At 35.9% G+C, this 27880-nt stretch overlaps 1 protein-coding gene across 4 annotated transcripts in view; it reads left to right on the top strand.

The window, feature by feature from the left end:
* Positions 1 to 27880, top strand: part of TNKS (tankyrase) — a 161379-nt gene that overhangs the window by 18564 nt on the left and 114935 nt on the right. For all 4 annotated transcript variants that reach the window (XR_008710073.1, XM_055567203.1, XM_055567202.1 and 1 more), the window contains exons 2-3: positions 4558 to 4782; positions 23520 to 23615. Coding sequence is in view for 3 of the 4 variants with exons in the window: in XM_055567203.1 (XP_055423178.1) it covers positions 4558 to 4782; positions 23520 to 23615 (321 nt within the window). In the remaining variant the exon portion in view is untranslated. The remainder of the gene's footprint in view (positions 1 to 4557; positions 4783 to 23519; positions 23616 to 27880) is intronic.

Here is a 27880-nt window from a genome sequence, read left to right as displayed (position 1 = left end):
CATCTCATCCTCTGTCGTCCCCTTCTCCTCCTGCCCCCAATCCCTCCCAGCATCAGAGTCTTTTCCAATGAGTCAACTCTTCGCATGAGGTGGCCCAAGTACTGGAGTTTCAGCTTTAGCATCATTCCCTCCAAAGAAATCCCAGGGCTGATCTCCTTCAGAATGGACTGGTTGGATCTCCTTGCAGTCCAAGGGACTCTCAAGAGTCTTATCCAACACCACAGTTCAAAAGCATCAATTCTTCAGCATTCAGCCTTCTTCACAGTCCAACTCTCACATCCATACATGACCACAGGAAAAACCATAGCTTTAGGAGCTTTTATTATGTGTGTTATTGGAATCCATTGCAGGATTTTAAGCAGGGAAGTGACCTGATCTGGTGCATGCCTTGAAGAGAGACACACTCTGCTCTGTTAAGGATGAATTGTTAGGCAGCAGATGTGACAATAGAGAGACCAACAAAAGGTTTCATGCTGAAGTCTAGACAAGAGATTGTGGAGCTTGAAACCAAGCTGGTGACCCTAGGGAGTAGGCAGATTTGAGATGTGTGTTTGGAAGTATAGTTCATGAATATCAGAACTGAGGGAAAGAATTCTTCAACAATAAAATGAGGAAAATACTTGTCACAGGATGTTATCACAGGAGCTAATACTTGTCAAGCATTTGGCATTCTTGTCAGAAAAAAGAGCTTACTAAATGTTAGCTACTTACCATTGTTGCTATTTTTATTTTCAGGAATAAGCCATATACTTAAGCAAAAAGAATTTTTCTGTAAGAAATTTTCTGTAAAAGTTAAATTATACCTTTTGTACAACTCTCAGTTTGGGAGTCTCTTCTAATAGCACATACTGTTTTGTTGGTAAAGATCAGAGTATTACACTGTCTTGATTTTTAACAGCCTCTCTTGGCTCAGAGAGAGATGGTTCATTGGTTTTTCTTTTGTGCTTTGTAACACTAAGCCTGGAGAAGGCAATGGCACCCCACTCCAAGTACTCTTGCCTGGAAATTCCCATGGATGGAGGAGCCTGGTAGGCTGCGGTCCATGGGGTCGCTAAGAGTCGGACATGACTGAGCAACTTCACTTTCACTTTTCACTCTCATGCATTGGAGAAGGAAATGGCAACCCACTCCAGTGTTCTTGCCTGGAGAATCCAGGGACAAAGGAGCCTGGTAGGCTGCAGTCCATGGGGTCGCACAGAGTCGGACACGACTGAAGTGACTTAGCAGCAGCAGCAACAGTAAGCCATAAAGATATGTATAAGTAGCAACATTATTCCTTTTAAAAATTGTAACTTAACTTTTTTTGACATGTGCTAGATTGGTGGAATGGGACACTGAAAATCTTGTGTGGGTCTGTAATACTTTCACTTAGAAGCTATTTCCTATGAGTTAATTTATAGGTAAGTTACTGTGTGGTCAAATTCTGTGTAGTTCTTTGAATCAGCCCTAATTAGTATTTTTATTTTGGTTCTTTAGACCCCTCTCCCCGCCCCCCGCAAAAATCAGTTACAGAGATAATTGCTACAAACTACAAACCTTGGTTATGAAACAAAGGCCTTGTATGACCATTATAGGTAATGAATTCTCTTTATGTATAAAAAGTAATTAATGCATATGCATTAAACATGGATAGAGTGGTGAATGACCAGTTATGAATTGTACTTAATAGTACAGGTAGAGTACATGTTTTGATAAGCTTTTTATGTATGGTTTTCTAAATTACAGTACTTTAAGTAGGGGATTAATTTTTTGTGGGTAACACTTATTTAATGAATTTTAATACAAAATCAAATTAGATGATTTCATAATTGACACATAAAATGTATCTTTACTGATTTTGGCTGTTCATCTCCACCTTTTTAAACTTGCATGTGTACACATACATATATTTTATGCAAAATTACGTTTTATGTAATAAGAAAAGAGATAAAAAAGAAGAAAAAATTACGTATTTCTAGTACCTAGTGATTTAGTCTCATTTTCTATCCATCTATATTTCAAATATCATATTTTTTCTCCTATATTTTGTTTTATATATATGCAATGCAAAAGGCTAATTGAGGGACTTCCCAGGAGGCCCAGCGGTTAAGACTCACGCTTCTACTGCAGGGAATGCAGGCTTCATCCCTTGTCAGGGAACTAAGATCCCACATGCAGCGTGGCACAGCCAAGAAAGAAAGGAAGGGAGGGAGGAAGGGAGGGAAGGTGGAGAAAGAATGGAAGGAGAACTGATTGATGTATAAGCAACACCTTTCTATGTTGGAATTTTTTATAATATTGTGTGTGTATCTGTGAGGGTGGGTGGGTTGGTGGTTGGTCTATACCTTTTTTGTTTTTTTTTACTATGGTAAAATATAAATTTAAATTTTTTATTTATTTTAAGCAGTTTAAAAGTAAAATGCCATTTTCGCCATTTTAAAATATATGGCTCAGTGATATTAAGTCCATTCACAGTGTTCTAGCATCCTTTCAATACAGATGATTTTATTCAAAAACTGTCATTTTATCATTTATGTAACAGTATTATTCGGAGAAGGCAATGGCACCCCACTCCAGTACTCTTGCCTGGAAAATCCCATGGATGGAGGAGCCTGGTAGGCTGCAGTCCATGGGGTCGCTAAGGGTCAGACACGACTGAGCAACTTCACTTTCACTTTTCACTTTCATGCATTGGAGAAGGAAATGGCAACCCACTCCAGTGTTCTTGCCTGGGGCATCCCAGGGGCAGGGAGCCTGGTGGGCTGCCGTCTTTGGGGTCACACAGAGTTGGACACGACTGAAGCGACTTAGCAGCAGCAGCAGCAACAATATTTTTGGGCATCTAATCTCCATGATTTTCTGTAAATAACATTATGGTAAACATTCTTGATGCAAAATCTTTGTCCACGGGTAAATCATTTTTTAAATGATAAAAATTGATAAGTGGTCTTTTGAGTCAGAGAGTATATTTGTTTAAGCCTATTCATGATAATGCTACATTTTCTTCTGAAATGTGGTACCATGAGACTTCCCTGGTAGTCCAGTGGTTAATACTTGCCTTCCAACACAGGAGGTGCAGGTTCAATCCCTGGTCAGGGAACTAAGATCCCACATGCCTCCAGACCAAGAAAACAAAACATAAAACAGAAGCAATGTTGTAACAAATTCAATAAAGACCTTTTAAAAAATGACCCACATCAAAAAAACCTTAAAAAAAATGTGGCACAAGTTCATATTCACATTATCAGTGTGTGAACACAACTCCATTTCACCACTTTCTTGCTGATACCAAGCATTTTTGTTTTTACTTCAGTTATTAGTGAAGAAAGGAAATTAGTTTTCAAACATTGTTAGTGCACTAATTAGGGAAATGTGAATTTGCATGCAGGCTTTACTCAAATCTATAAAGCAGGAGACTTTTTCTTGGCCTACTTTCCTGGAGTGAGTGAATTTCTAAAGATAGTGTAAAGGACATATATTGAAATAAATCTTTTTTTGGTTTCTATTTTCCACATAATTCTCATTTATTTAGTTAATATATGCATAAAATGAAAGAAGATATGACCATTACTGCTTTCCACTGTTAAAATGTCATTTTCTAACAACATTACATGGTAAGTAATAGCATGGAGGCAGTGATACCTAGCTGGCAAGTCCTAATAAAACTTAAAGTAGGAAAGGAAAGATCACTAATAAAAGTATTAAGCAGGTAAAGATAAAAATGCTAATATTTTCAGTAATCTTTTTTTTTAACCCATTGCATTGTAGCTTAAAATTTCATCATAGTACTATGATGACCTTCAAATTATCAAAATGGCTATTTTTTCCATTTTTCATTATCTCACTAAATCCTCATCATGCTGGACTTGGCATAATGTTGTGACCCTTTACCGTCCATAATGTGTTTTCTTGGTATTTCTTACCATTCCCAGTGTTTGCCTAGTCGGTACCGTGCTTTAGATATTTTTCTGGCTCTTCTAACAACACCCTCCAGTACCACCATTTTTCTGTCTGAAAATTGTGATGCTTTTCACCAGTGTTCTGGTTCTGTATTTCCAAAAGCCTGTATTCTCATTTGTTTGAGAATGAGATATTATGCCATTATTTTTAGTTCTTCCTTTTCACATATCTTGTAACCAAACTATTACCATGTATTTCTGGTATCCGTATATTCTCCACTTTCCCTAGTGTAATGTTAAGTGCTGTGCTTTGTCTTAGATTTGATTTTCATTGGTATTTAAAAATATAGAAATGGATTTTATGCATCTGATTTTGAGAGGAATGTGAATGCCTTGGACAGGAATCCTGCCTCATTCATCCTGCATTTCTAGCATGGAATAGGTGTTGAAGAAATGTTTTTGGAAGGAATTGCCCAAACTAAAGGAAGAGCTTCCTTAGTTCTCAGTTCTGTGAGATGAGGGAATCTATTTGAATGGCATCTTTTTTTTTTTCTTTACCTTTTTGCTGTAGAACATAGTACTTCAGTTATTCATATTTGTTGATATTATTGTTAAAGGAATTCTAATGGTTCTTTTTACAAAACTGATTTACAATATAAAATATTTTCCCTATTTTTAGGTTTTGGAAGAAAGGACGTGGTAGAACACTTACTACAGATGGGTGCTAATGTCCATGCTCGTGATGATGGCGGTCTCATTCCACTTCATAATGCGTGTTCTTTTGGCCATGCTGAGGTTGTAAGTCTGTTACTGTGCCAAGGAGCTGATCCAAATGCCAGGGATAACTGGAACTATACTCCTCTGCATGAAGCTGCTATAAAAGGAAAGATCGATGTATGTATTGGTAAGTATTATTTGGTAATACCTAAATTGTAAGGTCAACCCTACAGATAGAATAACATTTAAAATAAAGGTTTACCCTTGCTTGTTTTTTATTGTAGTGGAAATACTGTTTCCTCAGAATAAAGAACACTTTGTTACTTCTTATAAGCAATTATTTTCTATCAAAGGGGAAGTAAAGACATGGTAATCTAAAGTTGGTTAGGAACAAGATTCACAATATTAACTCTCCAAATGTAAGGCAAATGCCAGCTGGTGTGGAACTAAATTTTGATGGATTACTGTTATCAAATTTAGTTAATTTACAGTCTTTAAAAGTCTGAAAGTTTTCCATCCTAGCATCATTGAGAACCATTATAAAGTACAAGTTCTTACTGAATTGGATGACATATTTGGATGTTCAGGTTGATTCAAGGAAAGTCATCTAGTACTAAGGCAAAACCTTTTTCTTTATGTTGCTAAAATTGAACACCAGCTATTTTATTAGCCCTGGAAAAGCTTTGAGTGATTCGAATACAACCGTTCAAGGCTTAATATTTTCAACAGAGTCTAGAGAAAAAGCAATTTCAAACAAAATTGAACTTTTCAACGATTTTAAGGATTGCGATTATATGAAACTATATTCAATCAGCATTTCTTTCTCCTTTATATGTATATCTAAATAGGCATCTATTTTAGACTTTGCTTTATTGTGTAAAATCTTTGGTTTTGAAATCTAAAACAGGCTTCTAGAGAACAAGCATAGTGTCTCCTGAATGTATCGTCTCTTTTTTGAAACTCAATATGATGGATGTTTGTTTCGCCTTTAGCAGGTTGATTTACAAATTATCTTCTTGAATGGTACCCATTTCAGTATAATTGGCTATTTTTTCTGATAAAGCTCAAATAAATATGTCACATTTAAAGATACAGAGGTGGTGCTGTTATTAAGATTTTCTCCCACTTCATAGCCATCTATTCCAGCTTCAAATATATTTTTTCATTTTCTTCAAATTATTGCATTGTCTGACAAAACTTCTTTATTCTATTCTCTGCCATTATCCTTTATCACTTCACCAGCCAGTTTTACCAAATGAAATTCAAGGTCATTTCAACATGACCCTTATACCCTATCCTTTTTGATCTTTGACATCTTACACTTGATTCTCCCATTTCCTCCTAAGTCTCTCACTAAAACAGCCATGTCCTAGACTAAGTCATTCATAAAACTAATCTGAAAAGCTTGAGTTTACCACATATTTTCTGATTACTAAATCTCTTGTTATTTGTGATGTTACTATGAGATAACTGTTACTGAATTTGAAGTGTACTCTTATCAAATCTTCTAGACCTTCAGCCTCCCTACTCTCATTCTTTCTTGTTTCACTTTGTCACATCCATTGAATTTTTCTGTTGTTAAAGAATTTTACACAATTTTCACCTTCCAATGTATTATCTCTTTTAGGCTGAAGTGTTCTATTTTCCTACCTGTACCTCTTGAATTTTTCATTCTGTCGCTGCTTTTAAGAAAATTTCCTTTTATGTTGTTTTTGCAAGATTGTTGTACTTATCGGTAAACCAAAGATCTTAAAAAATCATATTGCTTTATTATATTTGACTCTTTTGAACTCTTTACATAATAAGAGGCATTTATTATGTATTTTTAACTTTTTGTTTTGAAATAATTATAGATTCATAGAAACCTCCAAAAATAGTACAAGAAGGTCCATGTATCCTCCTAGTTTCACCCTTTGGCTACATCTTACGGTGTCGTAATACAGTATCAAAAATAGGAAACTAGTATTGGTACAATGTGTAGAGTTCTGTGCCGTTTAATCACATGTTCAGATTAATGTAACTGCAGTCAAGATACAGAACATATTATTGGAAGCTCCCCTCATTCAGTTTACTTATGAAAGAAAGTGAAACTATTAGTCGCTTAGACATGTCCAGTTCTTTGCGACCCCATGGACTGTAGCCTGCTAGGCTCCTCTGTCCATGGGATTCTGCAGGCAAGAATACTGGAGTGGGTAGCTGTTCCCTTTTCCAGGGGATCTTCCCTACCCAGGGATTGAACTCACATTGCAGGCAGATTCTTTACTATCTGAGCCACCAGAGAAGCCTACTTATAGCCTACTTTTATAATGATCTACTCCGCATCCCAGATCCTTAACCCTTAGCAACCAGTAACATGTTCATCTGTATAATTTTGAGAATGCTATAAGTGGAATCATACAGTATGTAATTTTTTTGAGATTGGCTTTTTTTTTCTTATTTGCCTTCCAGATCTTTTTTAAAATTGCTGATTATTATGCCATGGTTTTGGTGTACTATAGTTTAGCATTCACAGCTGAAGAACGTTTTGGTTGATTCCACTTCTTTGCTATTACAAATAAAGCTCCTGTGAACATTTGTGTACAAATTTTTATGTAGAGATGAGTTTTCTTTTCTCTGAGATAAATGCTTTAGATTGTGATTGCTGGGTAATACAGATACCCTATATTTATATACATTATATATATTATGTATATACAATATATATACTATATATATATATTATTTATATACATATATATATATATAAAACATTTTATAGTCAGATATAAACTATGTTTATTTAATCGACTGTTCATCAAATTGTTGTTATTCTTCATTAAGGATGGGTTGTTGAATATTGGTCCTGAGCATGCATTGACTTCTGGTTATGGATTGTCTATAATGAATGGACTGTCAAACATTTTTTGTTGGTACTTGTTTGAAGAGTTGAGATAGGGAGGGAAAAGAAAGAAAAAGGTGATGCTGGTAAATCTACCAAAAATTGCTGTGGTTAGGTGATATATAATTCACTGTTTTCCCTTGAAGGCAACTCAGAGTACTTAACCAAAGTTCTTCAGTAATGTTTATATCCTGTGCATGAAATGGATGATTCAAATTTCCTACCATTTTACTAGTAAATAGTAAAGAAAGGAGAAAGCTGTTTCTTTGCCACGGTCTCTAGAGCTGATATAAAGTTGTTATAATAAAGAATGTTTTCTTGACTGAGAATGAAAAGTTCTCTCTGCTTAGTGAGATTTATTTAAGAGTGTATTGTAAGCCTAAAAAATTAATTTCATTCTTTAAATGCCCCAAACATTCTTTATTCTTAGTTTAGTTTTTTTTAGATCATCAAATACTTAACAAATTTAAAGTGGCAATTTTTACTGTACTTTAAAAAAAAACTTAAGATAATCTATTTACTAAAGCTTAAACTAAGTCTTTATTATTATAACTCACTCCTAAAGTAATCTTGCTTTCATGATTTCCAGGAATGATTTCTATTCTGTGTCTTCCATCTAGAAAGATATATTTACTTTCCTTGTTCAAACTCTAGTTTAAATTATCTGTTCTATGTACTCATGTTTCTCTTCAAATCATATACCCCTTTACTAAATTACCTGATCACTTCCATGGTCCCTTGATTAAAAAGTCCTGGAACTTGAGAGTGGCATGGGATTGGGAGCAGAGGAGGGAAGAATGGTACCACTTCTGATACACTCTTGTCTTTTGTTATTTCAAATATAGTATATTGAAGATGAACAGCTTTCTGGGTTTATTAGAAAGTACAATGATATTAACCGGCACACCTCATTTTCTGTCCATCTAGATTTATGCTGTCTGATATTGTAGCCTATAAATGAAACCTGGTTAAAATGTAAAAAATTTTAAATTTAATTCTTCAGTTGCACTAGCCACATTTCAAGTGCTTAATAACCATATCTGTCCACTGGTTACTGTATGCGAGTGTGTGAATGTTGAAATCTCCATCATTGTACAAAGTTCTGTCAGATAATGCTGTTACAGTCAGTGTACCTGTATACATAGTCCTTTAATGAGATCATTCCACATATGCCATTTTCTTATTTTTTCACTGTGTTATGACCATATTTCATTATCAGTGAATATTTTTTTTATCTAACCTCACTTTTAAAGGCTGTCAAGAATTATATAGAAATAACCACTTTTTAGATCTTTCATCCATATTAGGCCATTTAGAAGATTTCTGATTTTTCACTATTGTATAAACAGTACTATAGAGAATATCATTTTCATTAATCACATATGTAAACCCTGATTACTTTTAGGAAACTACTGGAAAACTAGTGCTTCTTAATAAGAATCAAAGAAATATAGCTGCTGGAGAACTTGACTAGGGCTCTGGATTTAGCTTGTCACTTTATCTATCCATATGTCGTCTATAAATGAGCTAGGTTAAGAAAAGTCATTTCCCACACCTTTCTTACTCCTTGCAAAAATTCATTGAAAATTCAGCGAAGCATTGAGAATTTGATTCGTTTGCCTTTGTTTCATTATTCCATCTCTTGCCTGTTCCTGCCAGAGTACCTCCCTTTGGCATTTTTAACATCCATTTTCCATATAAAAACTGAATTGGAATCTTTTAAACAAGTCTCAATGTAGCATTTTTGTAAAAGTAAAAAATTGGCAAAATTCCATACTTGGATCCTACAAAAGGAGAAGAGCCAAAAATGATAGTAATTTTTCCCTTCTGAAATAATCCCTGCTGACACTGAGCACCATTATGTTGATGACTTGCCCACTGATTTCAGCTGCATTCAAGAAGGTTAGTGTTTTTGCATTTACCTGATAAATTTGGGACTACTTCAGTAGGCATTCTGGTTAATAGTGTTAAATATATATATTTATATAGAGAGTTTATTTGTTCATTGTATTCTACTAAAGTTTCCAGAATGAATCCCTTCATTCTCGTTTAAGAAATACATCAAAGATGCTTAAATTAGAGGGGAAAAGGTCAAATAACAGAACAAAAGAATGACCAAAAAAGACCTCATACATTTTTGAAAGTGAGATAATGCTTTACTTAATGCTCAAGACTGTCTGTTAAGGAAATTAATTGTATGCTTGCATTTACTTTTAGATTAAACATGGTCATTCAGATAATCTATGGAGTTCATTGAGATGCATGGCTTAAGCTTGGGGTTGTATGAAAGTGGTATTTGATTCAAATGGCTCATGTAACCAACTTGGCTTTCTCTTTACATGATCACCATGTTATCTGAAATGGGTGTAATAGTTGTAGTTGTGATATTATTTAAGGAATTGTGTCCTTGCTTTGTACAGTTCCCTGGTGACAGATTTCAGAGGCAGGCCCAAATTGGAGATAAAGATTTATGGAGTCCTTCTCATTCCTCTTTCTCACTGACCAAGCTAGAAGTTGTTAAGTATAATAATTGCAGTTTCAGGGCTTTAAAAAATTGTTTAGTTGTTCAGTTATTTAAATCTGCTAATTCTGTTTTTTAAATGGAGTGGGTGTTAGTTAGACTTTTCATCTATAAAAAGAATCTGAGATTAAGAATATCGCTTTATTGTGAGTTGTTTGATAGTCTACCCTCAGGTATGACAATCCAGATAAGACATTAAGAAATGCCACAGTGTGTCGAAATATGTTTATTTTGTGTCAAGCCAGAACTTTTCTATATTTGCTGTGGTATAAATAATCGTGCTTAGAGATAGAGTGTGTATATTTTATTTTGCCTTTGGGGGCACCATTTTGAGTGTTGATCTTTTGAAATAATTTACTTGAATGTAAGGATGAAGGGAACAAGAGCAAGAAGTATTCTAGTGGGTCTCCTGAAATGAAACCCTGGTGTCTCGGTGTTATTGCAGAGTTGTGGTTGCATGTTGATGGGATTAGGACAAGGTCACTGGTCATTGAAAGAAGGTATTTAGGACAATTGCATAGATGCCCCCATTAGAAGTCACATAAAGGAAAGAAAGCTTGAGTTACAGTTCTGGTGTGATCTTGACTTGTACTTGTGTAGAATGATATGGCAGAAATTAAATGCTTGGCTTTAGAATTAAGTATGAATTTTCTTTTATCACAAACAATTGCATTGAGCCTCAATTTCTCATTTATAAGGCAGGCATCAAACTTGCTGCACTGGGTTGTTATGGGAAGTTAACTGAAATAATAAAGCGGGTAGAGCCTCAGCAAGTGCTTGTTCCCTTCCATGCTCTTTCTCCCTTGGGTGGCAGCATAAGATGTCCTCAAGAGATCATTTTTGTATTCTGACCGTTAGTAAAACCTTAATGAGAGATATGTGGCTCTTTGTTGCCATCACTGTGAACTCATATATGTCTTTTGTTTCAGATTCATTGTAACTGTGTAAACTTGAATTATAATTTGATGAGACATGAATTTTTTTTTTAATGATGAGACATGAAATTTTTTTTTAATTGCAATTTTGGTCTTTTAACTTAGCAGAGATATTGCAGATAGGAAAATGGAAAATCATTGTGACTTAAACCTTTCCCCACAAATATTTCAATAGCAGTAGTATGAAGTTCTAGTATGATTTGCTGTGACTGAGTAAAAAGTTTGTGAAAGCTTGACAGTTGTGAAGAAGTGTGAACAATGATAATTTTTTAAAGGCAAATTAATTATGAGGAAGTAGTTCTTCAAGCTATTGGAGGGCATCATAATTGGCTGTTTCTGAAAATTGCAACCCCCTAGGAATGAGAGAAGGGAAAAGAGCAAAGGAAAAACTCAAATAAAAGAAAAAGGCATTCTTTTCCTCCTGAACGTGGGCTAAAGGAGCTAAAGTGGGAGAAGTGTGACTAAGTACTGTCGTTAAGAGTATCACTCATAGGATAATTTATTGAATCTAATACAAAATAAGTTGCATTAAAAAATTATTTGTTTTGTTTCCCAAAGAATGAAAACTTAACAGTTATGTTCTTTTCCTCCTTCAGATTGAAAGTACAACAGTGTATTGAAGTTCCAGTCATTTGAATTCTTAGACACATAGGAAAATAATAAAGTTGTGATATTATTGAAGAAACTGAAATTCAAAGCAGAATCAGAATATTATGACATCAGTTCAACCGTATGTTGTTTGTGGAAAATATTTTAAAACGTGTGACTTTAAACCTTGTGTCTAGTAGCACTAAAACTGAATCGGTCTTAATATTTTATACTAATGAGGAATTTCCCTGGAAATACTAGTAAGTCCTTGAGGCCTTATTCGGCCCTTGACAATTCAGGGATGGATTCAGAAAACCATGTATCTGAAACTTCACTTAGAGACAGATTGGAAAGCAGCTCTTACATGTGGTTGCTGTCCCTAGAACTGTACGACTTCTGTCATCCTGTCACAAATTTGAGGGCTTCCCAGGTGGCGCGGAGGTAAAGAGCCCACCTGCCACTGCAGGCAGGACGCAGCTTCAGTCCCTGGCGGTCTGCGGTTTAGGGGGCTCAAAGAGCCGGGCATGACTGAGCGCCCATGTTATAAACTTATTTGGTCAGACTGAAATGTCTGCTTTGTCCCTTAATTAGTATTTTATCTAGCTGAGTCTAGTTGAGTATTAGAAAAAGTAATCTTCTCCTAAGTACAAGCAAGCATAAAGCAATACTTGGGCACAGATTCATTGTTCCTAGGGCTGTTAGCAGTTTGCTTTTATTTTAATCAACTGGTATTTTTTTTTTAGCACCTTCTGTGTTTACAGTTCTGTTTTTGAAAGCAGATGAAAAGCTGAAGGGACAGGGTTTTTATTGAGTTCCTATTATGTGCTAAGAACCAAGCTAGATTTATATATATATATATATAAAATATATAATATATATATGTGTTGATGTCATAATTGAGCCTATATATATAAGGTTTATAATTGAGACTATATATAAGGTTTATGTATAGTCTCCATTATGACAGCAATCCTTGGTGGAAGGTAGTGTTTTATGAAAGAGGAAATTGAAATCAACAGAGGTGAAGTCATTTGCCTCAGGCCAGACAGTTGCTAAGTAGAGAGCAGTCTTCTCAAACCCACATTCGTCTGACTCCTAGACAGGACTTTCTTTTCAACTTGATTCCCTAGGGTTTCCAGGTAGAAAGGAGATATGCTTTGTCATAATCACTCTTATATTTATTCTACTACCTGCTTTATCTTAAAATAAATTGTGGTTTGTGTAAGAAGATAAGACTGATTTCCCACATGTATTGGGGCCTGCCTTAACTTCTTATTGCAAAAAGGATATAATTGAATTGGATATTAAAATCTGCTGTATACACATACAGAATAATACCTCAATTACTCCAGATGTAACAGGCTTCTTCAAAAATTCTTGGTTTTTTCTATTTATAGGAAGACTGGGTTATAGGAGCAAAATTTAATTGGATGATTCTTTTATTAAAACATTTCATGCCAAAATGTTACCCTAAAGAACTGCTCTCTTATGTAAATTTGGTAAAATTTTGTTTTCTGGAATTAGTTTCCTAATGTCTTTAAAAAATTCTTATATGCACATGTGGACTGTGTTAGTCCCTGTTCTAAGAGTGCCTCAAATATTTATTTTGTCCTCCTAATAGCTCCATGAGTAGATACTGTTACTCTCTCCTGATTACAGATGAGGAAATGGAGGCGCAGAGAGGTGACGTTGCTTCCAGGGGTCCTAGAACTAGGAGATGGTGGACCCGGGATTCCATCCCGTTCAGTCTGATTCCAGAGGACCACTCTGAACTGTGGTGATTTGCCACTAGTAAGTGAAGCAGCCTTAGGAGATTTTTTGAACTTAATTTTACCTCAGTGAACTATCTGCCTTTATGTGCCTCATTAAATAGAAACCTATTTTTAATCCATTTATTCCTGTGTACTTGACCAGGAAAAAATAAGAATGCACTTTTTTTCTAAGTTCAAAGGCACATAAAGGCAGATAGTTCATTGAGGTGAAATTACGTAATATATCACAAATATGTTGACAGAATTCTGAATTTTTAGTGACTTTTATATCAAAGGCAAAGACAAAAGGTAGTATGGTTAAAAATCTGGACTTTTACACAATAGAAAATTACTTCTTGACAGTTTTACCTAAGACTTATTCTCCAGTCTCAGCATTATCACAGTTTCTAAATTAATGTATTTATTTTATATTGGTCTTGTTAATTTAATGTTACTGCCATATTTGATGTTATTCAGTTGATAAGAACTACCTGATTTTTATTTCTCCATTGGTTACAAATTAATTACTTAAACAACAACTTTAAGAGAAGTATTGTTTTGGTGAACATACTTGCACAGTGTGCATAAAGATCTTTTTTGTCTGAGGAGAAATATCTCTCTCATTTCCCTCTCATTATAAACATAATATATATTTGTAATAATTGGGGCTTCCCAGGTGGTACTAGTGGTAAAGAACCCTCCTGCCAGTGCAGGAGATGTAAGAGACACAGGTTCGATCCCTGGGTTAGGAAGATCCCCTGGAGAAGGGACTAGCAACCCACTCCAGTATTCTTGCCTGGAGAATCCCATGGACATAGTAGCCTGACAGGCTTAGCGTCAGGAAGAGTTGGACATGACTGAAGTGACTTAGCACAGCATGGCATTTGTAATAAACATTAAAACACTGTAGAAATATGTTAAAATAGAAACATTTTTGTAAGCCTACTCATTCACCATGTATTCTATATAATACTTTAAAATTAAGATCTCTTATTGCTGTAGATGCCCACTGAGATCCGCCCAAGTACTCTGGAACTAATGCCTCTTTCTCCATCATCATTGTTTTTATTGCCTCTTCCTCTTCTCTGAAAAAACTTTTGAAGTCCAGAACAGGATTTTGAGGCAAGCTGGAGCCAATTCTCTCTAATGAGAATTTGGAATTAAGATTCAGATAGCGTAAGTATATGTATTGTCTGTATCTGAGGATGATGGTGACAGAGCCGAGAGACAGGGATTGGCAGCAACAGGATAAATTTGGGGACATGTTTCTGCCTTTGCTTTTGATGAGATACCTCTCTTCTTTAATAAATTTTCATGTTGTTTAAGCCACAACATATCTCCCTTGTAATAAATAAAACTGCTTTATTAATATAAAGTCAGTACCTAAAAAATATTTTGATAGGTCACAGCATCTTAAAATTAAAAGAATCCTTAGAAATCACTTTTATATTTACCATTTACTACTATTTACTATTACTTTTTAAAAAGTTATTTACGAGTTACTATTTTACTAATTTACTATTTGCTTCTTTCTTATTAAGATATTAAACCACAAAAATCTTCCTTCAAATGAAATCTAATGCAATAACCCAAAATGTAAAAGTGTGGAGAGGAGAGAAGCAAAGACCTTCAGGTATTCCACCTCACACAAGTGCATGTGTATAAGGGGATTGGCTGTGGGCCTGTAAGACGCTCAGGAGCAGTGGTTTCAGCCACGAATAGTTTTGCCTATTGAGGAGATATTAGCAATGTCTAGAGCCTGGTAAGCTGCCGTCTATGGGGTCACACAGAGTCGGACACGACTAAAGTGACTTAGCAGCAGCAGCAGCAGGGATGATTTTGGTTGTCGCAGTGGAGGAATGCTGTTGACATCCAGCGGGTAGAGGTCAGGGGTGCTGTTAAACGTCTTCCAGTGCCCAGGGCTACACCTTGTTGTTCATGTTGCATGACAGTCCAGGGCCAAAGCCAGGGCCTGACTGATTTGATTGGAAAAGATGCCACAAGCCACTTTTAGATTCAGATAGTTTGTTACATACATAGATTGTGAAAAGAAGAATCGAATGTGCCAGCTCCTTGTGGTCCTTGTACCATGCACTACAAAAGATGACACTGAGCGAAAAGGGCCGAACGACGGCAGCAGGCACTATGGGAAGAGTGCCTATTGCTCTCTTGCTCTCTTGCTGAAGAGTCAGCAGAAGGGGAGAGGAAGAGCACCCCCACCCAACCTCATCAGTTGCTTCAGTTTACAGCTGAAATGGTAGATTCACATATCTAAGGTGTTCAAAACAGATTAAACATTTTCCAATAGTTGAATCATGCTTCAGTTTTAATATTTAATTAAAATTAAATCAGTAATTCCCCTGGAGAAGGGAATGGCAACCCATTCCAGTATTCTTGCTGGAGAAGATTATGGACAGATGAGCCTGGGTGGGCTACAGTCCATGGGGTCGCAAAGAGTCGGATACCGCTGAGCCACTGAGCACATGCTGTAGTTAGGGTAGTTTCTCAAATTGTTGATATTTACCTCTGATGTGTTGTACTATTACTCTATTAACGTATTGACTTGTCTTGATTTATCAGCTGTTTTTTATAGTCAGTTCAGTTCAGTCGCTCAGTCGTGTCCGACTCTTTGCGACCCCATGAATCGCAGCATGCCAGGCCTCCCTGTCCATCACCAACTCCCAGAGTTCACTCAAACTCACGTCCATCGAGTCCATGATGCCATCCAGCCATCTCATCATCTGTCGTCCCCTTTTCCTCCTGCCCCCCAATCCCTCCCAGCATCAGAGTCTTTTCCAATGAATCAACTCTTTGCATGAGGTGGCCAAAGTACTGGAGTTTCAGCTTTAGCATCATTCCTTCCAATGAACACCCAGGGCTGATCTCCTTTAGAATGGACTGGTTGGATCTCCTTGCAGTCGAAGGGACTCTCAGGAGTCTTCTCCAACACCACAGTTCAAAAGCATCAATTCTTCAGCACCCAGCTTTCTTCACAGTCCAACTCTCACATCCATACATGATCACAGGAAAAACCATAGCCTTGACTAGACGACCTTTGTTGGCAAAGTAATATCTCTGCTTTTCAGTATGCTATCTAGGTTGGTCATAACTTTCCTTCCAAGGAATGTCTTTTACTTTCATGGCTGCAGTCACCATCTGCAGTGATTTTGGAGCCCAAAAAAATAAAGTCTGACACTGTTTCCACTGTTTCCCCATCTATTTCCCATGAAGCGATGGGACCAGATGCCATGATCTTCGTTTTCTGAATGTTGAGTGTTAAGCCAACTTTTTCACTCTCCTCTTGCACTTTCATCAAGAGGCTTTTGAGTTCCTCTTCACTTTCTGCCATAAGGGTGGTGTCATCTGCATATCTGAGGTGATATTTCTCCTGGGAATCTTGATTCCAGCTTGTTCTTCTTCCAGCCCAGCGTTTCTCATGATGTACTCTGCATGTAAGTTAAATAAGCAGGGTGACAATATACAGCCTTGACGTACTACTTTTCCTATTTGCAACCAGTCTGTTGTTCCATGTCCAGTTCTAACTGTTGCTTCCTGACCTGCATATAGGTTTCTCAGTTATTCCTAATTTATATGTTTAATATTTTTTTCTGTATCATTGATTTTGTCCTGTTTGAGCTTCTTGAACCTGTAAATTGCTGTCTTTTTTCTTTTTTAATGTCTTACTTGTTATGGGAAACTCTTAGGCATTCTTTCTTCAAATATGTATGTGTTTCTTTTTCTTTTAAGACTGTTTACAGCTTATTAGACATTCTCACTCCATCCTTTGCCCATGATAATTTCTCCTTGTAGCATTCTTAGAAGTATCTATTGATATATTTTCGAGGTCAGTAAATTTCTCTTCAGGTGTTTGTAATCTGTGGTTAGACCCCTCTTTGAGCTTTTAAAAAAATCAACTTTATTGAATTCTAACATAAAATTAGTTTGATATAATGAAATAAAATGCATCCATTTTAAGTATGTATATTGATGAGTTTTGCTAAATGTATAGGCCCATGTAATCACTACTGTAATTTTGTAGAACATTTTTATCACTCTAAATTTAAAGTTCTCTGGTATCTATTTGCAGTCAGTTTTCTCTTCCCCCTCTACCATCCCTAGAGAACAATTGATCCGTTTTCTGTCACAGTAGATTAGCTTTCTATTCTAGAAATAGGTTCTTTGCTGTATGGCTTCTTTTGCTGAGCATGTTTTAGAGATTTCATCCCTCCATTGTGTTGTTGTTGCTTAGTCCCTAAGTCATATCCAACTCTTTGTGACCCCATGGACAGTAGCACTCCAGGCTTCCCTGTCCTTCACCATCTCCCAGAGTTTGCTCAAACTCATATCCAATGAGTTGGTGATGGCATCCAACCATCTCATCCCCTCTTGCCCTTTTCTCCTCCTGTCCTCATTCTTTCCCACCATTAGGGTCTTTTCCAGTGAGTTGGCTTTTCCCATGTGGCCAAAGTTTTGGAGCTTCAGCATCAGTCCTTCCAGTGAATATTCAGGGTTGATTTCCTTTAGGATTGGCTGGTTTGATCTCCTTACTGTCCAAGGAACTCTCAAGAGTCCTCTAGCACCACAGTTCGAAAGCATCAGTTCTTTGGCACTTAGCCTTCTTTATGGTCCAACTCTCACATCTGTACATGACTACTGGAAAAACCATAGCTTTGACTATATAGACCTCTGTTGGCAAAGTGTAAGTCAATAGTTTATTTATTTTAATTGCTAAGTAGAGTTTTTTTGTATAGATACGCTAAAATTTGCTTATCCTTTCACCTGTTGATGAATATTGAGATGTTTTTCATTTTTTTGCTGTTCTAAATAAACATGCAGTATTCACGTGCAAGTCTTTTGTATGGCCATATTTCTTTTCCTCTTGGATAAATATCTAAAAGTAGGATGTTAGCATGTAACAGTAGTGTATATTTACCTTTGTAAGTAATTGCCAAATTGATTTCCAAGTAGTTACGTACCACTTTATATGCCCACCAGCAATGTATAAGAGTTCCAGTTTAGTATATTCTCACTAATACTTAATACCATTAATAATAAAAGATGGATTACTGCCCATCTCTTACATTTGCATTTTTCTTTTGAATGATGATGTATAGAGCATCTTTTCGCATACTAGCGGTTTGTGTATCTTTTTGTCTTACGCATTGAAGATTACAGCTAGTTAAAATTTGTTTCTGTAGTATTTTGCTTTAAAATTTAAAAATTTTTATTTGCTGAAAAATCTAATTAACTTAATGCTTTGTATGATTTAATTTTAGAAACTCAGTCAAATGAGTGTCTCTGTGCTCTTAAGAAAGTCAGATGATAATTGAAATACTTGTAAAACATTTCAACATAAACATAGCTTCTTTTAAAATTAAATATCTGTTCATTGTGAAGAATAGTTTTAGATCCTTAATGTAGCTCTAAAATTCACATAACAAGGAATTTGCCATGGTTTAATAGGTGAATTTCTGCCATTAAAAGTGAAAACTGTACAAAATGGTTTTTCATAATTTACATAAAAGCCTTGCTGCATTTTTAGCTTGGAAAATTCACATTGCTTCTATTTCTTCCATCTTCTTAAATCAGTTATTAATGCCTGTACTTAAATATAATTTACCATTATAGCATTTCATTTTTTTCTTAGGAATGTGATGAGACTTTTTTGCATATATATAAAAATATTTCTTTTTGTTTGAAAGAATTAAAATCGTGTGAATACTTAAATTTAATAGTTTTGAGGAATTAAATTAGTCCATTTCTATCTCTGCTTCATTGGTCACCGGCTGAAGGCAAGCTCTCTGAATCTGGTTTTTTACTGCAGGTGAACATTTGTCCCAGAAATAGGAAACTCACATGTCCTTCTTGCCATAGCTCTTTTGAGAATGTCATTTTGAATATTGGGATCTTACTTTAGTTTTTACTCTCTGTTATTATGTATGCTAGCTTCTATATCTTCTCTACTGTTCTAATTTCCAAAGGAGATAAATGAATTTGAGATGTATAGCCTAGTCATTTGGGATTTGAGGTTTGATAATGCCCTAATTGGTTAAAGATATTGTAAAGAAATTTTGAATGTCTCCAGTAGTCTCAGATTTACATACTGAATATCATTCAGATCTTAGTTTTCTGTTTTTCCTTCAAACCTTATTTTGTGTATTGATTGTGTATTTGGGGGACTTTCTTCAGACATATGTGCTACTTTTGAAGAAGAATCTATTACAAAATGAATTTCTTATTGTATTATTTGTCTGTAGTCATATTTTATTATTCCTTTTGGTAGCACGGAACTTTCAAAGCAAATTTTGAAGCCTTTAGCATTGAGAGTCCTACTTGTCACCACTTCAGGTACAGACTGACATTCTTGAAAGGCATGGTTGTTATCTTTGACCTATGTATGTGCTGTTCTTCTGGTATTAGAAAATAGTGCCACACAAATCTTCGTGGAGAATAATGTGAAACAGAAATTTGACTTGAGCAACTGCTCGAGAAATCGACTTTTTTGTATGTACCCTACAACTTTCATTGATCTATAGTCTCAACTTTTAGTTTTGTTTTTGTTAGATAGTGTTAGGATAAATAAATCTTTCTTTTTTCTTTGACTTAAGGGAAAGGAGGAAAAAGGTCTATTTGAGGCAATTCTTTTTTAAGATTTTAGATATTAATGCTTAGACTGTAAATCTAAAAGCATCATCAGGGATTTGATACCATTCTGAACAAAGAAAGTTAGTCCCTCGTTAGTGTCCAACCCCATGGACTGTAACCCCCCAGGCTCCTCTGTCCATAGAATTTTCCAGGCAAGAACACTGGAGTGGGTAGGTATTCCCTTCTTCTGGGAATCTTCCCTAACCTAGGGATCAAACCTGAGTCTTCTGCATTGCAGGTGGATTCTTTATCATCTGAGCCACCAGGGAAGCCGAGACCATTCTCAATACCTAGAAATCATCTATGGTGGCTCAGACAATAAAGAATCTGTCTGCAATGCGGGAGACCTGGGTTTGATCCCTGGGTTGGAAAGATCCCCTGGAGGAGGGCATGGCAACCCGCTCCAGTATTCTTGCCTGGAGAATCCCCATGGACAGAGGAGCCATGGTGGGGTTGTATGGGGTCCATCAGGTCATAAAACATCAGACACGACTGAGTGACTAAGGACAGCACAGTCCAACTCCTTCACTTTGTAGACCTGGTAATTGTCTAAGTTGTGCTCCTCAAGCTGTGGTTAGGGACGTTTTTTTCCTTCTTCAATGAATGGCAGGCCAATAATTTTGTAAACTACAATAAAGACCAAGTACTGGAAAAAGTAATTTTTACATGACATGCACAGTTTTAAATGCTTCTTACTTATTGTGGTTATCTCAGTGTCGATTACAGAGAATTCTGGAACTAGTACGGTCCATAGACCGCACTTGGTCTATCCCTGCCCACACTTTATCTGTTACTGCCCAAGGTCAAGGTTGGCAAACTATGACTACAGGCCATGCTCACCCCTTGTTTTTGATATGTCCTTTAAGCTAAGAATTGTTTTTATATTTTAAGTGCTTTCTTAAGCACATTTTGATATATGGCAAAACCAGTGCAATATTGTAAAGTTAAAAAATAAAATAAAATAAAAAAATTCACCATAATAGTAAATTTTCTTATACATGAAAATTACACAAAATTCAAATTGTAATGAGGTTTTATTGGAACAGAGCCGCACACATCCTATAAGTATTGTCTGTGACTGCTTTTCCTCTTTAATGATGGAGTTGAGGCAAGGCTGAGTAGTTGGGACAGAGACCATATGATCTATAAAGCCTAATATATTTTCTCTCTAGGCCTTTACAGAAAAAGTTAAAATCTGAAGGTTTGGCTGTAGGACACAGCATAGAATTAATAGTTAGTGCTAGAGTTGAGGGTACAAATAAATTTTAAAATGTGTTTTAAACATTATTATTAGCTGATACGTATTATCAGTCGCTGTGCTTAGTACTTTTGCTGCCATTTCTGTTCTCATTTAATCTCCTCAGTGCTGTCCTTTTCTAAAAACTTAGGTAAGTTTAGATCTTTTCCGGTCCAGTTATAGATACCTTTATTGCTCCTAAAGCTCTTAACTCTGCTCTATTGTGAGTTTTTTTACCCATATTGGATCAATTTAAATGGTTTGATATTTGAATTTTGTTATCAGCATCTGGCTTGGAAAATCCAGCTTCTTCCCTGTTGCTACATAACTCTGCAGTGATATTTCTGTGTGTTCAAGTCCAGTGAGTGAAATGCATATGACTCAAAAATGTTAAGAAAACAGATATTTCTAGTGAAAAGATTAATCCTTTAAAAGTGAGCTAAAACAAAACAAAACTGCAGCTGAACTGTAAGGGCAGATTTCTGTTGCAGATAGCAAAGATACAACAGCTACGGTTGAGGCTTTAGGTGACTTTTGGAGGATCAGTAAGGCTTTCAGTGTTTTGCCTCTGCCACTCATTAAACTGCAGAGTCAAAGCTCCCATCATATTATTGTCAAGGCTTGTTAAACTAACATATTTCTTTACTTCTTGTTTAAAGCAGGTTCTTAAGTTCTTAAAGTATGCAATTGAAAAAATAAAACTGAGCTTTTCATGGTAGTTGTTATTTCTTTGTTTTCCTACCCTTTGCATGTGATCACTCAACAAGTAAAGATAGAGCAATAACTGTCATCTTTACATTTGATACATGAGCCTACTTCATGATGTAGACCCTTTACAAGCCAAATCTTCATGTTGGGATTTCTTCTTGGAATAAAAAATTACATAATAGCAGCGAAAGCTTATTCATTATATGAGGAAAGAATAAAACTGCAGTTTGATATTATGAAGTTTGATATTATGGTACTTGCTATTTTGTGCTGCTTAGCTCTTGTCACTTTATAAACATATGGAAATGAATTATGTTCATTGCTTACAATCAAGAATGAAATATTATAGACAGTCTTGACAAAATCTCACTGCATCTTTTCAAGCCATGGCTAGTTGTTATTACCCCAAATCTCAAAGTACCCACGGTTCAGTGCAAGAGATGCTGGTGTACATTGTCCTAGCAGCTGCCTCCCAAGTCTAGATGAGGCTGTTCCTTTGTACCTTATAATAAAGCCGTTGACTAAGTGGCTTGTGCATTAAAGGGAGAGGAAAAGCCTTATAAACAGCAGGATTTTATTACTTAGTAATATATGAGGATTGCGTTCCCAATATTCCAAAAGATTGTATGTACTTTAGCATAAGACTATTAATGAATGAAAATCTGGGACACATAAACAGTCATTATATAATGTCTTTAACCATTTATTTGAATTGAATATTTCTGCTTTGTTTTAAGTTTATTCTATAGAATATTGGTAAATGGTAACAACTCCTGTTCTCTCCAGGCATACACAAAATGTTGTGTTAAATTTGAATGTGTTAAATTTGAACTGTTAGAATAACTTGTGATTGAACATCCCTATACACACACATACCAGATGTATTTGAAATCTTTTGAATTAATAATTAAACAGTGTTCTTTCTTTTGGAAGCCTACACTTCTCAAAATTCTCTGTAGCTACTTTTTATCCATAATAGCATGTGTAACATTCAGTCCTCAGCATATATTATAGTGATCGAATTTCTGATTCTAAAAATTTTTGATGGCCAGAATTACTGCGGAAGGCAGTTGTTTTCTGCAGCTTGGCTGCAGGGAACCCGAGTTGCATGCATTACTGTGTCTGGTAAACTTCCTGGAAGCCAGCCAGTGTGTTCTGGTGAGTTTCCACATATGTAAGCAGTGAGCACTAAAAGGCTTACCCAGTATTATAACCGTTCTGAGGCGAGGAAGCGGTGGGAAGTTCAGCAGTGAAGCAGCAGCAGCAACAAGCAGCCACAGTGGTAGGAAAGACAGGGCAGGCTCACCGTGAGCAGATTTCCCAGTGCGAGGCAGTGAGCACACAGCTCCCCATCCTGCTGCCCGAAGGAGGCAAACCCAAACTGTCTGTGGCAAGATTTCTCTAGTTTCATGTTTATGATGTTCAGTCACGTGATAATACTGTACCACAAGTTGCCAACTTCGCTGTACTCGAGAGAGGAGCCTTTGCTGCAGTGCTTTTTTTCCTCCTTTCTTGCTTTTTCTTGCTTTGCTTTTTTTTCTTGAAAGAGAAAAAACATTCTGCAATGTATGTTTATGCCTACACCATGCCGAGGCGACACTTCCCAGTAAATAATCTTTGTATCCCTGAGGTAAGATACTGTTTCTGCTTTCCCTGCACAGTGCTGCTGCAGCACGGAGCTGATCCAAACATTCGGAACACCGATGGGAAGTCAGCCCTGGACCTGGCAGATCCTTCAGCCAAAGCCGTGCTTACAGGTAAGGAGACAGAGCTGCCCAGTTATCCTATCCGCGAGCTATTCGATCTATCAGCTTGCTTGTATAAAACCTTTATGCTCTGAATTTTATTTTATTTTTTCCTACTCATAAAGGCTCAAGAAATATATCCCATTACCTCTACTTTGTTATTGATTTGTTATATTAATTGTTAACCTTAATTGCTATACTGTCACAGCAGAAGCAGTAGGATTGCTTATTCTGCTTAGAATGTCTGAGAATTACAGCATGAAATGAAAGCGTAATTATTCATATTTTAGACTTTCTTTTTTATGGTTTAGATCCTCGTTTCCTGTACTTCATCTTCTCAGTTAAACCTTGTGGAGACCTTCACTATGGAGCAAGCAAGGGCATTTGTGTTACTTTATAAAAGTAGTTTTGATCAGAAAGACAACCTGCTGCCTCATTGCTTAGGTCAATAATTCAATAAAATATGGTGCTGCTCCTCCCTTGCCACTCTATTTATATTTTTTGTCATTATCTTCTCCCCATGATAACTGAGTAAGTACTTTTTAACTGAGGCCATGCATTGCCTTTTTACTTCAGATAATAAAAATTTGGGCTTAAGTATTGGTTTTATTAAGGCAGATGTCAAGAACAGCAAAGAAGGAATGCTGGAATAGAAAGGCTCTCAATAACAACATAGGAAATAATGCTATGAGTGATGTGATATTGAGCAACCATTTTCATTGATCTTCATTCGCAAAATGCTGCGTTGGGTCTATTTTTGTTTTTATTCTTAGCATCTGAGTTCTGCTGCCTTTGCCTTTTACTTAACTGACCTTTGTAATTTGGAGCCTCTTAGTCACTGCAGTGCTAACAGGATTGTTTTAGGGTGCGTGAAAGTAAATGCCTTTTAGCTTCCTTTTAAATTTGTCCAAGCTTGAGAAAAATAAATCTTGTATTCACTTTTAAATTTAGAGTCCATTTTTAACAAAGCACCTGACATGAATGAAAAATATCTATATACAGAAAGGTTTTGCTTAATTACTCTGCATAGAAAGACAACTTCCCTCAGTGTTAAAATTAATATAATCTCTGCTAAATCTGAGTTATCTGATTTATCTAAATTAATAAAAGGTTAGGTGATTCAGTTGCTGAATCAAGATAACATACACTAGAGGGATGAAGCTATTTTAAACCAGAGTAGATAAGGAAAAATTTAAATGTAATTACGAAGTTTTAAATAATGAAATGAAAGTCCCTAGCCTCAGGTCTGCTGTTTAGGTTCCACAGCCTTTCAGTTTTTCCATTTAACAAAGCCCTGGGCAACAGTTGCAGCCTTGAAGTGGTCTCTGACCAAAAGAGAAATACGATTCACAGCAAGAGAGGGATGTAAAAGCTGACCAAGACTGTCTGTGCCTCTGTGTCCTCCCTCTGACCTTTGCTTCTCTCCAACCCTCAGCACCTGCCTTGTCCATGTGCTAGATTTGTTCATTTGTTCATTTACTGCAGCACTGCTTAGATCCACTTGCACTTTTTTTAAAAGATAAAGTTTGAATATGTTATTAAAAAGAAGAAACAATCTTCTAATTGGAAATGAATTTCATGGGAGATTATATTGCCTGTTGTTAGTTTGGGAAAGAAATTTGGCAGAATAACTCATAGACCCCAAAGATTTCCTGGAGGGCCAATAGTATGTCTGTTAAACTTCACTTGAAAAGCATCTAGCCTGTATTTTGCTTAGTAGGAAAGTATTAAATTCTTCTTGGTCGTAATACTGAGCTCATTAATTGTTTTTTTCAAGAATATGCTCTCTTGGAAATGATATACAACTTTTCAGGTATGATTTATAAGAAAAACATTCTAGTGGAAAATGTTTGTGGAAAATATAAGCTAATGATATTTACACATTTGTGTTATATAATGCAATGAAATATATTCTAAAATATGTTTCTGCCCATGCAGGTTCTCTTCTAAGCAGTTCTTTCTGATGGAATTATGGTAGAAGTAATATTTCCAAAGTTAAATTTAAAAGATTGAGCACTGATAAAAAGATAATCTTTTGAAAGGAAAGCCTTTATTTAGAGTTATTATTGATTATTCTGGATGATGTGTCATTATTTTTATGCCAGATATAGTTGTAGTACCATTACTTACCTTGAGGGTGAAGTTTCTGTTCTTAATTTTTTTCCTCTTTGGGAATTTAATTGCCAAAGATGACTTTCCAGTATTTTTTATGTTACTGTTTTTGTGCATTAGCCAAAATTGTATATAGGTATATGTATAATCTTTAAAAGAAATTAGCAAAGTGAAAATCCCTTACTGAATATTTTAAATATGTAAATATTTTAAATATGTAAATGACTAATACCCTCTTCTGTATAAAGAATGCATGGGTTTTTACAGAGCTGTATAAAACAACAACATACTTCTTGTTTTACAGCTAAGGGACCCCAGCATATAGCCATCTGCTTTGGATAGTCATTTAGGCATTTTTAAGAGAATAATTAATTGGAAAAGCTCATTAAACTCTTTGTTGAATTATTATGTTAAGTGACTGATATGCTTAGAAGAGATCTTGAGGGTTTTTTGTTTTTGGTTTATAAGTCTGAAGTTCTGGGCAGTCAACTGAAGGACTTGGATATGGTTTTGTATTTTTGTTTTTTAGGAAACAAGGATAGGAAAAGTTTAAAGAAGCCTGTGTAAATTTCACTGAGGAACAGTTTTGGTGTGTTAAGATGATGAATTTTTAAAAATGTATTTATTTTGACCTTTGTTCCTAGGTATATAAATAAATTCATTTAGAAATTGGGGGAAATAGGAAAAGTACAAAAAAGAAAAAAATTGCTCATTATTCTGCCACCTAGAGAGAACATTTTGGTATATTTTATTTATAACCTATTTTTCTGAGCACACACACCCCACATTCTTCTTTCTCTTTAATCAAATCAGCCTTATACATTATATATTGCTTAATAATCTTTTTAAAAAAATTGAGTTATATGAATATCCCCAGAAGGTGCTAAGTATTATTCCGCAACATGAATTTATAAAGACTTAATGGTATCCTCCTATGGATACATTTTAGTTTTTTGAGCTAATCCTCTAGTGTTTACCATTTAGGTAGGTTGTTTTCATCCTCTATTCTTTCTTATGAATTTAGAGTTATTTTATCAATTCCATTGGCATTATCTTCTTTACCATTCAGTTTTAGCATCCACACACGTTTCTATTTCTGAATGAAATAGAGAATTTGGTGAATGAGGGACTTCCTTTTTAAAGGACTGCACTGTATGTGGTATTATTTTGAGACAGCTACATGTAAATTGAAGGTGGGTGACAAAGGGAGTATTCATTGAAGAGGATAAAGATGTAGGAGTGTTGGTTAATCATGTAAAGGGGATTCTGTGGGGCAGAGTGGGAAGTTGGATCATAACAAGAAGTGACAGCAGATTGAGGCTGAGAGTTTGGAAAAGGCTAGATGGCCAAAGGAGAGTTATGGCTGGCAGAAGCAAGGATGATGGGGATATAACAGTAAGTTTAGGTGATCATGTTTTTGCCAAGGTAATTTGTCCCAGAAGTTTCCTAGTAGATTTAGGGGTAGGGGAATAAGGAAGAGGGATATATTTGCACCAGGGTGTCTCAAGAATAAACTTTAATCTGGATTCATTGCACTTCTGAGGAAATTCTAATCTGTGATTGATGGGCTGGCTTTTGGCTCCCTTTTTAGAAGGAATCAGCTGTTGCTCAGTCTAAAGGCAACATTGAGGGGTCTTAATGTTTAGCTTGCTGAGCCTGGTGTGCTAAATCAACAAAATTTATCTGGAATCCTATCTCTTTTTTGTGTTTTTATTCTACTCCACTGCTTCCTCCTGCTTTTCAGATAAAATGAAAACCTTCAGCATGATCAGTGAATACTTTAAATGATCTGAATCCTGATTGCTAGGTTTTAGTTAAGCAAAAATTTAGGATTCCTTTCTTTCTCTCACATTTCAAAACCAACCTATCAGTAGTTCAGGTCTACATACTTTCAAATCCCCAAGCCAATGATTTCTTACCAGCTTCACTACCCTAGCCTTAGTACATGCTTTTTGTCGTCTTTCTTTCCTGACAGCAGTAGCTTCGTAATGGGTCTCTGCCTCCACTGTAGCTGGAGTGAGTTTTCTAAAGCATAAATCAGTGCTGTGATTAGAAAATTCATTAATATGTTCTCATTACCACTGAATAAAATCTAGACTCTAACCATAGCCTTCCATGGTCTGACCCCTGGCTTGCACATCTCTGATCTTGTCCTCTTTGTTCTC

Source organism: Bubalus kerabau, chromosome 2 (genome assembly GCF_029407905.1).
Source record: "Bubalus kerabau isolate K-KA32 ecotype Philippines breed swamp buffalo chromosome 2, PCC_UOA_SB_1v2, whole genome shotgun sequence".
In the NCBI taxonomy this organism is placed as follows: domain Eukaryota; kingdom Metazoa; phylum Chordata; class Mammalia; order Artiodactyla; family Bovidae; genus Bubalus; species Bubalus kerabau.
The sequence above is the reverse complement of the archived record's forward strand: the minus strand, read 5'-3'. Positions and strand labels throughout refer to the sequence as shown.